General features: G+C 44.3%; 1 protein-coding gene across 1 annotated transcript in view; it reads left to right on the top strand.

Annotated features, from left to right (window-relative positions):
* LOC137881082 (lactadherin-like) overlaps positions 1-8,107 on the top strand; it is a 20,034-nt gene extending 11,927 nt beyond the window's left edge. The window contains 9 exon segments of the mRNA XM_068722814.1: positions 319-432; positions 1,291-1,344; positions 1,347-1,390; positions 1,393-1,473; positions 2,337-2,492; positions 2,645-2,789; positions 4,020-4,204; positions 4,299-4,454; positions 5,041-8,107. Coding sequence (XP_068578915.1) covers positions 319-432; positions 1,291-1,344; positions 1,347-1,390; positions 1,393-1,473; positions 2,337-2,492; positions 2,645-2,789; positions 4,020-4,204; positions 4,299-4,454; positions 5,041-5,184 — 1,079 coding nt within the window. The 3' untranslated portion in view covers positions 5,185-8,107.
* The last annotated feature ends 5,426 nt before the right edge of the window (positions 8,108-13,533 follow it).

Below are 13,533 nucleotides of genomic sequence, written 5' to 3'. Positions count from 1 at the left end.
ACTCTTCTTAAAGCAGCGCGTCTTTCACGTTCATTACTTCCTCCACATGATCTCCCTGGTGCTGCTGATTGACAGAAACAAGCTCCCCTCTTTCCTCTACTACAGCTCCGGTCCTGTTGGCATGGCTTCAACTAACCTCCGTGTGGAGCAGACGGAGAAATGTCCAACCCCCCCCCCCCGTCTCTTTAAGCATGACCTGTGATCTTCACTCACACTTCTGACTAACTGTGATCTGCTTTCAGACTGTTAACACCCGACCAGTAAGCCGTTTATGACTTCATTAAGTGATTTTTTTAATTATTTTTTATCTCCCTGTAGATGTGAATGACTGCGCCAGCCAGCCGTGTGGGAATGGTGGCGCCTGCAGGGACCTGGAAGGAGATTTCAAATGCCACTGCCCGTCCCCGTATGTGGGCAAACGCTGCCAACTGCGTAAGTGTGACCCGTAAAAACACTCCTAGACGGATGGACGGACAGATCATGTGACCAATTACTGTCACCGTAATCGCCCTCGTTACTTTCATCTGCAGATAAAAAGCCAGCTTCATTTTCCTATCAACTGTGTTTCTCACAAATTCAATGATTTTGTTTGAAATTTGAACATTTGTCTTTTTTTTTTTTAAAGGATCGGTGCTTCTGTAATGGGGGGGGGAGAAATATATTTTTAGTATCATGAAATGTTTTAAAAGATGTACAACTGAAAGGGAAATTGAGGAACGCTGATAAAACACAGCAGTCCTGCAGAAGTAGTTCATCACTTTTATTGAACACAGCGTCGTGTTTCTCACGGCCGATCACACACTCCCACTTCAGACAGAGGAAGTGAAGACACAGTGTCTTCTTTGTCTGTATAGGAAGTTTGAGGCGGACCATAAAACCGTCACTGACTCCCAGTAAACGCACCTGGCAGGTGTCTAGATAAGAACGATAGCCCGGGCACGAGAACCTCTACTCCCTGTCTGTTTATCCCGAGGTGTGAACTCATGTGTGCGTAAGACAACTTTGAATCATTTGAAGACTTTGTTATTTTCTTTTAATCTGTGAACAAAACTCTTCTCCCGATTCATCATTCATCACAAAACTCTTCTCAACGTGCACTCGCCATTCTTCTCTCCAGCCGTGGTGTAAACATGTTGTCTAGATTCTCATACAGTAGCAGAATTGTAGTCGGCCATGTAAGCCTTTTTAATCGGGGTGTTTTGAAAGGTTACTGTATGCCAAATTTGCATTAAGGCCACAGTGGGAGGTCTCACACTGATGTCAGAATCTGCTCCCTCTTTTCCTCTGCAGGCTGTATTTCTCTGCTCGGCATGGAGGGGGGGGGCATCGCTGAGACCCAGATCTCGGCTCATCGGTCCGTTACACCATGCTGGGCCTGCAGCGCTGGGGGTCCCGAGCTCGCCCCGCCTTCACAACAAGGGGCTGGTTAACGCCTGGAGCGCCGCTGCACACGACAAGAACCCATGGATACAGGTGACTCATACAAATGAAGGTTATTGTTGGTAGATTAAGACATTATATGTATGTATGTATGTATGTATGTATGTATGTATGTATGTATGTATGTATGTATATATATATATGTATGTATGTATGTATGTATGTATGTATGTACAGATATTGTACACGTATAGATGGGAATGTTTGGATGTATACTAAATCTAGACACATTTGTTTGTTTTTTGTAGATCTACCAGGTTAGAAATACTTTTCCTGCCATTAAATCATTTAAACTCCTTTTTTTATTGTGGAAAAAGATGAATCTAGATTTATTGATGACTTTAAGACGGTTACATCAGAGTCCAGCACGGTTTCAATTTTGCAAACCTGCACCCGCAATCATCTCCAAGTCAAATGTGGACCTGGCTCGTTATGATATACGTGAACAAACGCACAGGCTACACAGTCGATCACTTTAGGCAAGTTTTCACAATGTAAACAGTCCTGGCGGCTGATTGTGCTTGATGCTATTAGGTGATTAAGGTGTTAAAATTAAAAATATATAACATTTTCATTCTATTTCGCCAGAAAAAATCTTATTTTTAGTGTATTTTTTGCCCATTACACAGCTCAGTGGTGGGTTAGCCGATGCCTGACTCGAAGTTAAACACATGAAGAAGCTTTTCCTCAGCATGTGTTTTATTTTGAATTTGTGATTCCTCACATTTCCTGCCTTCATTTTATGTCACTTATCTCTCTCTCTCTCTCTCTCTCTCTCTCTCTCTCCTTCTCTCTCTCTCTCCTCTCTCTCTCTCTCTCTCTCTCTCTCTCTCTCTCTCTCTCTCTGTCTCTCTCTCTGTCTCTCTCCCTCTCCCTCCCTCCCTCCTTGATTTCAGATCAACATGCAAAGAAAGATGCGCTTCACAGGGATCGTGACGCAGGGCGCCAGTCGTATTGGAACAGCCGAGTTCATTAAGGTCTTCAAGGTGGCCTCCAGCCTGGACGGCAAGACGTACACCGTGTACAGGACAGACGGACAGAGGAAGGACAATGTGAGGGACGCATCAACAAAACACAGTCAAGATACATCAATCTCAATACACATAATGCTTAACTATGTTTCTGAAAGACTGAAACGAACCACTAGAGGGAGCAGTGACGACCACAAACAAACTTAACTCGCTAACTCCTCCTTTCTTTGTAGGTGTTTGTCGGAAACGTGGACAACGACAGCACCAAGACCAACCTGTTTGACCCCCCCATCATTGCCCAGTACATCCGCATCATCCCCGTGGTGTGTCGCAAGGCCTGCACCATGCGCATGGAGCTGGTGGGCTGTGAGCTCAACGGTAAACTCGCACAGAAAACGCACGACGTTCACAGTTGGTGTTCAGTTTAATGGTGTTTTTTTGTTGTTGTTTTTTAGAGACTGAGACAATCTTTTCACATCTTAAGTCATTTAAACTCCAGATTGGAAACTTTGCTGTCCAACAGTCTTCTTTTTCTTTTGAACTTGCGTTTATCTCTTATGTTCCTTCACTAATTATTTTCAGCCCTACTCTCAATGGTTGATCATGTTTCAAAGGATGTTACTCAAGATGATTGCACCGCTTGGTAATATTGAAATCAAAGGCGCATTCATCCAAACCATATATCATATTTTGCAATGGTAATATTGGCAAGCGTTCTGCTTATTGATGCTAATGATTCAGAGAGAGTTTTTTTTTTTTTTTCACATGTTTGTCATATTTAGTTCTTTTCAGTTATTTGTCCAGCAACACATTTCTTCTCGTCTTGCTGTTCCTTTTTATGTGAAGCCAGTGTGGTTCTTTGGAAATCGCCGGTCCTCATTACACCGTTGAATGTTTGTCTTGTTGACGGTTGTCTCATTCGTCACGTCGGTGTCTGTTGTTGTCCTCTCAGTCGTGCTCCCCAGTTTGTCCACGATTCTCAAATTGCTCTATTTGAGGCTTGTCTTGTTTTTTGGGGTCTCCTGTCAGTGGGACATGAGACCAGAGGCATGAGGTCTTTTGGTGCGTTTGCTTCAATGCAAATGACTCATTATAACACTTTGTAGAAGACGGTTTGTTCCCTGAAGGTAACTTCAAACTCCATTCATTCGAGTGAATCCTCTCCAGTGTAAAATAATGTTATGAGACTGAGAGGATGTTGTATAAGCAGCTGCATAATGCTGGACAGTAACAGCTGAAGTTTAAAACGTTGTTTTTTTTTTGTTTTTTTTCTGCATCTTTGACCCTCTGGGCATCCTGCATGCGCAGCTGCTTCACTAACACATGCTCATTAAGACGTCTGGTACAGATTATAGCTCCAAAAGTTTGACTCTACTTTAGTGTGGACACTTTCCTGGCTTCACCTTCACCTCTCTGTCCTCTGCATCATCATCATCATCATCATCATCTCTGGTTGTGTGCTGCTTCACTTCAATGGCCGGCCTGAGCCGCTTCCTGTCCGTCCCCTGTCTATCATACTTTCTTTCTCTCTCTTTCCATCCCTTCTTCTTTTTTCCGTCTCTGTCTCTCTACCTGGTCTGACCTCCGCAGTGTATTCAAACACTTCAGGTTGTTCAGAGCCGATGGGCATGAAGTCCCGCTTGGTGTCCGACCGCCAGATCACGTCCTCCAGCACCTTCCGCACCTGGGGCATCGAGGCCTTCACCTGGCACCCTCACTACGCCCGGCTGGACAAACAGGGCAAGACCAACGCCTGGACCGCCGCCACCAACAACCAGTCTGAGTGGCTGCAGGTAGGAGAGGAGGACCGGACACAGCCGCACGTTGTTGTTTTGTAGTTCGCCCTTTTTGCTGTGTTTGTAAAGTCCTGTGTTTGTGTGTCCTCAGGTGGACCTGGGGTCTCCCAAGAAGGTCACAGGAGTCATCACACAGGGCGCCAAAGACTTTGGCTCCATCCAGTTTGTCACAGCCTTCAAAGTGGCTCACAGTGACGATGGGCAGTCCTGGACCATCGTGAAGGACAAGACCACGGGGACGGACAAGGTCAGTCCAGATGTTGCCAGAAAACGGGCTCCCAAAAAATCTGAATTGATCCAAATGGAAAGAAAAAAAACAAAAGCAAATTTCAAAAAGAGAAAATAGCGTCTGAAAAAATCATTAACTCAAGAAAATACGCAATACGACGCTAAAATATGAACTTCATTAAAATAATAATAATGATTGTTTTAGATAGTTAAGCTTGACATGCTGGTCTGCACACCTGGAGCCAATTATGTTGATCCTGGTTTTGATTAGTTTTCTGTGTGCATTCATTTATAATGCGTCTAAAAAATCTGCCAAATGAAGTCATTAAATCAAGGATGTGGGACATTAAGAGTTTCCTGTGACTCTATCGATGACACATTTATAATTGAAGTTCAGTTTATGATTTGAATTTAGTTAGTTTCCCTAAATTGTAGCCATTCACTGTGTTTTTTTGTCCTCTTTTCACTGTGCCAGAAAATGTGTTTAACTCCAAAAGACACCAATATTTTCCCCGTTGGTATTTAGTAGAATATCAGAACGGGTCTTGAAGGCTAACTGCAGCTGTGATCTGCGTGATTTTGATCGTCTGTTCTCCTCCGTCCAGATCTTCCCGGGCAACAGCGACAACAACGTCCACAAAAAGAACATCTTCGAGCCCTCGTTCTACAGCCGGTACGTCCGCATCCTGCCGTGGGAGTGGCACGAGCGCATCACCCTGCGCATGGAGCTTCTGGGCTGTGACGAGTAGCGCTGTCCTGGTCCCCCCCCCCCCCCTTTCTCTACCTCCTCCTCCCCCCTTTCCTCCTCCTCCCTCCCCCGTCCTGAGCCACACCTGCACTGCCTTGCTCTCAGCCCTAGGGGGCAGCAAACACCAGAGTAGCACACAACCGCCCCAACCCTGGCTGGTTGGAGGTGGGAGATGTTGCCCTAAACCACTGTTACCAGGGTCCTGATTTGAGTTCAGCCCACAGCGTCCCCTCTAAGTTCGTTTCCTGAATTGATCTCTCTTCTATTCCACCCGAACCAAATCTGTGGTCGTTTCAAGAAACGACCACACGTCGTCTTTGTCGCCGAGCAGAGCCGGGGGTCCGATTCTTATCCCACCTACCGGCTAAATTAAAAGGTGGCGACTCCCTCATCCCCGTGTCCGAGGTCAGGGGTAACAGGACTGCTGCTGTATTAGTAGGTGCTGCCTAGACTCTGATCCTAGATCAGTTCCACCTGGAACATTGAACCTCCCAGACCCAGGGCTGGTGATGTACATAAGCCCCACTTGTCAGCTTGCTCGCGTCACTATAACCAAACACTTCCCCTCAAGACACGCAGAATATAAATGGTTTTCAGATGATGCACTGATGCTTTCGGTTGAATCTTCTTTACCAAAAAGGGAATCTGCGCATAATAGATTATTTACATGTTGGCAAGAAGCCTTTAAATCTGGTAAAAATACCAAATAGTTTAAAACAAATTTGCCATATTTTTGTTTAAAAAAAAAATAAATAAGAGACTCAAAATGTCGATCTTTGTGTGTTTCAGTGATATTTCTCTGCAGTGGTTTGGACAGTAAAGTCCTCGCTTCATGTTTGCTACAGTGCATCAGTCTGAACTGCTTTAGAGGGTTAACATCCAGCACGTCAACAACAGAAGAGCGAGCGTCCCACTATTTACACCGTTCTTGTTCCCGTTTAAAGCCAAGACGGCCCATTCAGAGGCTTCAGGGTAAAGTCGTCGACTCATCTTGTGCCAACGCACCCTCACATTTTACTTTCTGCGGGTGCATTTAGAGAAAATACAGCTTATGGTAAACCGACACACAGAACAAAAGATTATTCACAAACATCAAATCTGGTGTTGTCGTGGGACATTGCGGTCGATCAACCGTCACATTTAGTCAGTTTAGCAGCCGAGCAGATGTTGGTCTTAAAGCCAGAGGACAGGATGTCCTCAACGAAAAGAGTTTGAGATCATTGTCGAGTGAAAGAGAGGAGACACTTTATTCCTCCTGAGGAATTCAATAATAGCCATCGACTGAGAGCTACACGCTCTGCTGTCATCGGATGATGTGACATCATACACATGAACTTTCAAGTCTTACAACAAACAAAACAAAAAAATGGACACGTGACCGTTATTGCAGTACTCAAATGTCATCGGCTTCTGCAGCACATGCGTATCAAATTTCGTAAAATATATATATTTTTTTTTTAAATGCCACGTTTATAGTGGATCGGTCTCGTCTTTAACGGGCCGTTTGAAGTGGAAAGAAGCATGAGTTGAGATTATCAGCAGAACCACTTCAGATCTGGCCCCTTCCACTTCAAATCCATTTCATTGCTGACAAGAGTTTTTGGAATGACGGTATATATAATCCGAGATAATCCAACAATTTGAATCACTAATTGGTTAGCGGGCTGCAAGTTTAAGATTTATGATGGATGTTATCGTCTCAGGGCAAAGCAGATCTGCTCCTAATGTACAGTAAATGCTACTGAAACCACACACACACACACACACACACACACACACACACACACACACGGCTGCCCTTTCAAGTTGTGTTCACACAATTTCACTTTTTTTATGGCACTTTGATGTTTGTGTTTTGACATTTTGAAATATCTAAAAATAAATAAATGGAAAAAAAAAAACAGTATTGTTGAAGCGTTGAAGAACAAACATATTCATTATTACATGTAGAAGAAAAAGACAAAAGACAAAAAAAAAGACTCCTGGTTCAGTTTCTTTGTTGGATTTGTGGGGGAATCCCTTGCTTTGGTTGTACAGTGTTAATATGTGACCTGCATATATATATATATATATATATATATATATACGGTACTGTTGTACTGAGATCTGTCCGTATTAGTAGATGTTAATGTTTGCTGCAGAACATCCACGTAGGGTCCAGCATTAACCCTCCAGTTGAAAGCTGAGGCCCCGCTGATAAGAGCGTAGGAGGGAAACCAAATCAAAACTGATTTGTACGGTTCCACCGGACGTGTGACACGACCCGCCGTATCGGCTGCTTCTGCCGCCCCCGTCCCACTATTCTAAAACCTTTTCCACCCCGTGAATTATGAATTATGGGCTCGTGCAATATTATACCGTGTTAGTTTTGATAACGATGAATATTAATTCAAGATCCTTTAAAAAAAGAAAAAAGAAAAGAAAAAAATGCATGAGGGGAAAGCGCTGCCGCCGAGAGGTCGAGGATGGATGTTGGCGTCAAACACTGAACGATATTTATTGTTGTTGCAGACGGTTCCTTAAGCAGTCACCTGTGTTCTCCACGTCTGCATGCTTTTTATTGACTCGTTGCTCAGTTGAACCGATTTTTTTATTTTTTATTTTTTATTTTATTAGTGACATAGCTTCTAGATTTTAATTTTTTTTTTGTTTCTTGATGTTCGTCAACATTCAAAGTATTGTAGATATCTTTGTTTCTCCGCTGTTCGGGTTTTTTTTTTTTATGATTTATCAGAAAAAAATTGATGTTTTTATGGTATTTTATGGTTTCTTGCTATACTGACTGTTGACCTCATAGAAGTTTGACTGGATTTGAAGCTTTTCTTTTCTTTTTTGATTTCCAGTGTTGTGTTTCTAAGAGGATTCCTTTATGTTTGGCCTTTGTATCTTAAAATGAAGAATAAATAAAGACTTAAAATAACCAACATTTTTGTAATCGACTCTAAATGAATAGCTGTAGTCTGCACGTTTTGTGTATATCGCTGTCTTGAATATTTAGATTATATTCTATCATCTTGCTGAATTAATTGGAGCTGTTTTCCATTTAAAAAGGTGGAGGATCAAAAGGCGGAAAGCGCTGAGGGTCCTATCGCCTGTTTAGCATTTAAACACCCCCGGGGGCCTAATCTCTCTTTATCCCGCTATACAATCTTCCAAAGGTATCTTCGCCCGAGGAGGACGCGTCCCCGTCCTCATTACGGCCCGTGAAGGTCACGCTGAAGAGGTGAAACCCTTCTGTCAGGGGTTTGAACCACACGCTCCTGCCAGAATCCATTCATGCTGTGAAGGTTAAATGATGGAGGAACCTCGCGTCTGTGCGGCGCTGCAGCAGTATTTGAGGGGAAACGGTCTTTGTTCCACCAGATTAGATCACGTTTTTGTGCTCGACTAGTAAATACCAGCTAATTCTGACGTAAGACAACTGTTGTCAGACGCGATGACCTCATCTCTACCAGCAGCCCTCTTCAACAGACCAGCTGTGTGTCCCTCATGGAGTTGCTGGTGTTTTAAAGTGTTGAGGACCTAATGACTGCTTTGTCCCCTTTTTGATATTTGATACAACTCCAGATCTCCATCTTGTCTTCCCACTATTGTCCTTCCCTCTGTTCAGCTTGAGGAAGGAGATTCTTCCAGTTTTGTTTCTTTATACTGCTCTAATGTATAACCACCAATGTGGCGTTAATGCTTTTAAACATTCTGCATGCTTCCTGTATGTTGCCACGTTTTCTTTAGAATCACAATCTTGTAGAAAAAAACGCACTAAGATGAGAACTTCAACGTTTATTCTTGACCATGCAAACAGCAGTTTTAGCAAAATAATAATAAATCAGTATAAGGTCCAACTTACTTGATGTTTCAGAGGCTTTCAAAGCCTCTGAAACAGTTGTCATTTGAAAGATGTCACTTTAAAAAAAAAAAAAAATGTAGATAAAATCATTGGATGGACATTATTGAGGTCACTAAGAATACTTTTTCTGTTGTTAAAAACAAAATGTTTGTGGGGGATTTAACCAGCTATTTGAAATTTGTCCTTAAATATTATTTATGTTGCATTTTGAGATGAAGGGCTGTTTTTTGTTTGTTTGTTCCAGCGTCAGAGGGCTTAAGAACTAGAAGATGGTTGACGTGTAAAGAAAAGGAAACGATACCTACGAAAAGAAGCTGCCAGTAATGTCCACGTTTTCTCAGTTTATTCTTTCCCTTCTTATGAAGCATCACCAGAAATGCACCCCCCTCAATCAGGCCGTCTCCAGGGTCATTAAACACTAAACTGACTCGATGTTAAATTGCATAACTTCACCCGGAGTTTTCTTGGGGGAAATATGAGGAATTTGAATCCGACTTGACTGCGCCTCCATCGGCTCTCGCTGCTTGGTGTCCTGGTTTGACAGCTGGCAGGGGACGGACCGAGGCGTCGGGCCAACGGAGGCAGGAAACTGGAGGCGCTGCGGCGGGTTTGAACAGGAAGGATCCACTCCTGGAAAACAACTGCTATTTTAGATCGGGTATGTACAACATCTCGAGGGACGCCATCTAAAAGAGGGGAAATCCTATGTTATTTCTGCCCAAATAAATGCTCTGAACTGTCGATTTGACAGGTGATGAATGGCTTCTGTCATAACTGCACCCCTGATTTTTGACATTTTGTATGTTTGGTTGGCGCTAAACTTACATCAGCGAGTAACAAAAAGGTGGGAAATTGTAGTGTTTATTTGTTATTACGGCTCATTTTTACCTTCTGTCTTTTAATCAAGTCTTTTTTTTCTTTAAGCCTTCGTCTCTAATCTTTTTCAGTCACACTAAAACCCACATACACTCTCTCTCACACACACACACACACACACACACACACACACACACACACACACACACACACCCACACCCCTCTTCTGGGACCAACCCTCTGCTAATGACAGCGTGTGACTTCACACGCTGACACGGTCACCTGCTCGACTCTTCAGTCAAAGCACACGAACATAAACACACACGGTCACCTCGTCGTCTTTCATGTGGTCTCTCTGGACTCCAGGTCCGCGCTCCGCAGGCCTCTCTCTCTCTCTCTCTGGACCTGAATGTTGCCCGCTTTGCAGAAATTACACCCCTTCTCAAACGCCTCAGTGCCCCAGCGGTTCAGAGGGGCTGCTGGTATTTGAGGCCCCGGGCCAAAACCTTTCATCATGGGGCTTTGGGAAGAGCTCCGGTCTGGTCTCTTCAAACACACTGGGAGATAATGGCTTAGAGACACACAGGGAGGGGAAACGTCTGTCCCACTTGCTGAGAGTGGGGGGGGGGCTGCGGTCCTCAACAGACACAGACGAGAGGACGCTTCAGGGTTTTAGGAGCTGTTGATGACTCCTAAATTTTATGATGTTTAATTTTATTTGGGGATAAAGCAACTTGTCTGCTTCACTTAAATCCACAACTCAGGATTTATTTGCCTGTCGCCTGCACACAGGGGCGGAACCAGACGTTGTAAAGATACAGGGCTCAGCCCAAACCTGGGGGCAGGGCCCCCCCCCTCCCCCGCGGAGATGCTTTTCCACTTATAGCAGCTGTATGCGCTATTTTTTTTAAAGCCATTTTGTTACAATGCCTACAAATCTGTACTTTAGTTGGTAAAATCATGATAGTTGCCAAAGAACATTTGTTGAGGATGACTAACTTTCAGTCCTGCCAACAAAAAAAAAAAAAGGGGGCAAATATAGTGTTACTGCTATTAAGTGACATAACATGGTAGGAATTTGGCATGAACAGCGTTACTGATCTTGAAACCTGTTTTTGTTCTAATATGGTGGAGTAGACTTCACTGAATGTGTAGCTGATAAATGTGCTACATTTGAACCCATGTCATAATAATCTGGGCTGCTCACCATCAAAGATGGCAACTAAATGTGGTCTTCAATACTCTGAATTGAATGCTAGGCTAACAGACAAACAATTACTCAATTATATTTCTTTAGGTAATAGAATAATAGTAGTAGCAGTAGTAGTAGTGGTGGTGGTGGTGGTGGTGGTGGTGGTAGTAGTAGTAGCATAGAACAATCCCGCATGATAATGTTATTTTAAAAACCTAAAAGATTCGGGGAAATCTTTTAAAAATCTTAGGAACAAACATTCAGAGCCCCGTTTCTCCCCCGTCTGCTTGGTTGCATTTTGTCTTATGAGCAGTTTTGAATTACATTTTGACACTAAAGGACCAGTGCTCAGGATTATGTAGCATCTAACGGTGAGACTTCTCCCATGTGGCAAGTGTGTAGGAGAACTACGGTAAGGCAATGAAAGGCCCTCTTTTGAGCCAGTGTTTGGTTTGTCCATTCAGGGCTACTGTAGAAACATCCTGTAGGGGCAACATGGCGGACTACGTATAAAGACACAAACGAAAACACAACGATTCTTATTTACTCCGTACTCCAATCCTCCCAACGAATCCCCCTAAATGCTACACACTGTACCTTTAACGCATCATTGAGAAAATACATTGTTAAAATCTTGGAGTTGTGTCTTTAAATTAAGCTAAATGCTAATATCAGCCTGCTAACATGCTCACAACGTGTGTTTGAATGCACTGAAGACCAGGTTCTCTGTGCTAACATGCTGATGTTTAGCAGGTTTAATGTTCACCATGTTCACCAACCTTAGCTTAGCATTTGCTAATGAACGCTAATCACAAAGTACAGCTGAGGCTGAATAGTTTGTCAAACAGGTATTTGGTCATACACCAAAATATTGAACACATTTTTATCGGATGGTGACGCCAGATGAAAGCTCCGTCCTGCTGGTGGTGCTAGAAGTCTCAAGATCACTAGAGTCACGAGGATTCATCCTCTCTGCACCATGAAGGTTTATACCAAATTCCATGTCCGTCCATGTCTTGGCATTCCATGTTGAAATATTTCAGTGTGGACCAAAGTGGTGGACTGACCGACCAACATTGCCGTGCCTGGAGAGACGTTAGCATTGTGGCAAGTAAGGAAATCCCAAACGAGGAAACCACTGAAGGTATTTTCTTTTCAAAGCGCATATTTCAGATGGTGATGAAGACGGTGGTGAGAGAAGAAGGAGTTAGCGTGAGGGCTTCGCCGAAACAAAAGCTGTAATTTGGAGAACTCTGCGGCAATGAACATGAGTGAAGTTGCAAATATTCAAAACTTTTCCCCAAACCGTGACCAGAGATGGTTTCATTCAGTAAATGTGACCTCTGTGTGTGTGAGAAATGTGAACATATTGTTCACATTGTATGACTGTGTCCGACGATGTGGCGCGAATCGTCACATTATCGTGTTTGTTGGGAAGAAGACAATAAAATGGTTGTTTGTAGTAGGAGCGGGAGGAGTTGCAGACGAACAGTAGTTGTGGGTTTGTGGATGGAAAAAGAAGTGAGGAGGAGGAGGAGGAGGAGGAGGAGGAGGAGGAAGAAGAAGAAGAAGAGGACAGAATGGGGTTAATCCAGGAGTTCAGTTTAGGGGCAAACCACAACTGATGAGATTTGCTCTAAACTGAATTTAGGGCGGCTTGATTGTCAAAAAATCATAATCACCATTGTTTTGGTCAATATTTACATCACGATCATTTAACACAATTACCAACTGCTGTTGGAAACGTCATGCGTTTATTGAACTCCAGGTGCGTGTTTCAAGACGGGCCGGGTGGGTTTCCAACATCACCGCAGACCTCTGATGCACATGGAGTCCGCCCTGGTTGACAGTCGAACCGGGGGGGGAGGGGGGGCCCGTTCCTCCCTGCAGGGACAGAGGGCGGGGCCGCGAGCTACTTCACCAAGGCACCCAGGTGTTACACTCAGTGTATGCACCGAGGGGCCCGGGGGCCTTTGGTGGGCACCTCACACTTTAAGCACAGAGGAGCCTCACATTGCAAGTGCTTCGGGGACCGGGTGGGGTGGGGGGGGGGGGGGGGGGTGCTTTAAGTGCTGAGGGGCCCCGGGACCCTCACGCAAGGGGACCAGGGGCCCTACTGGTCAGATCACACTTTAAACATTTTACCAAATGTAAATAAAGAAACGGTTTCCTTGATTAGCGACCACAGCAGTGATCCGCTGCAGTGGCCCTGGGTCTTTATCATGCCGGTCCAGTCACGAGAAAAACAGGAGCGGCTGCAGAGGGCTGACCACAGAGGAAAGCATCGCGTGCAGGACTCCGAGAGGCCCTGGACTTTCTGTTTGTGGGACTCTTGAGTGTTGTGGCACACGATCATCGTGTCTGGCGCAGCTTGGGGATCCACTGTGCGCTCGTGTCAGGAGGGCAGCCTCCATCTGCACCCTGATAACCAGCCTTCACTCAGATATTCGGGCGGCAGCACATTCTCTCAGGCCCCCGGGAGGAGAACTGGAATC

This window comes from Cebidichthys violaceus, unplaced genomic scaffold (assembly GCF_023349555.1).
Source record: "Cebidichthys violaceus isolate CVI_PGR_0920_01 unplaced genomic scaffold, fCebVio1.0.p SCAF_3, whole genome shotgun sequence".
Classification (NCBI taxonomy): domain Eukaryota; kingdom Metazoa; phylum Chordata; class Actinopteri; order Perciformes; family Stichaeidae; genus Cebidichthys; species Cebidichthys violaceus.
Note: the sequence above shows the minus strand (reverse complement) of the source record. Positions and strands in the feature narration are given on the sequence as shown.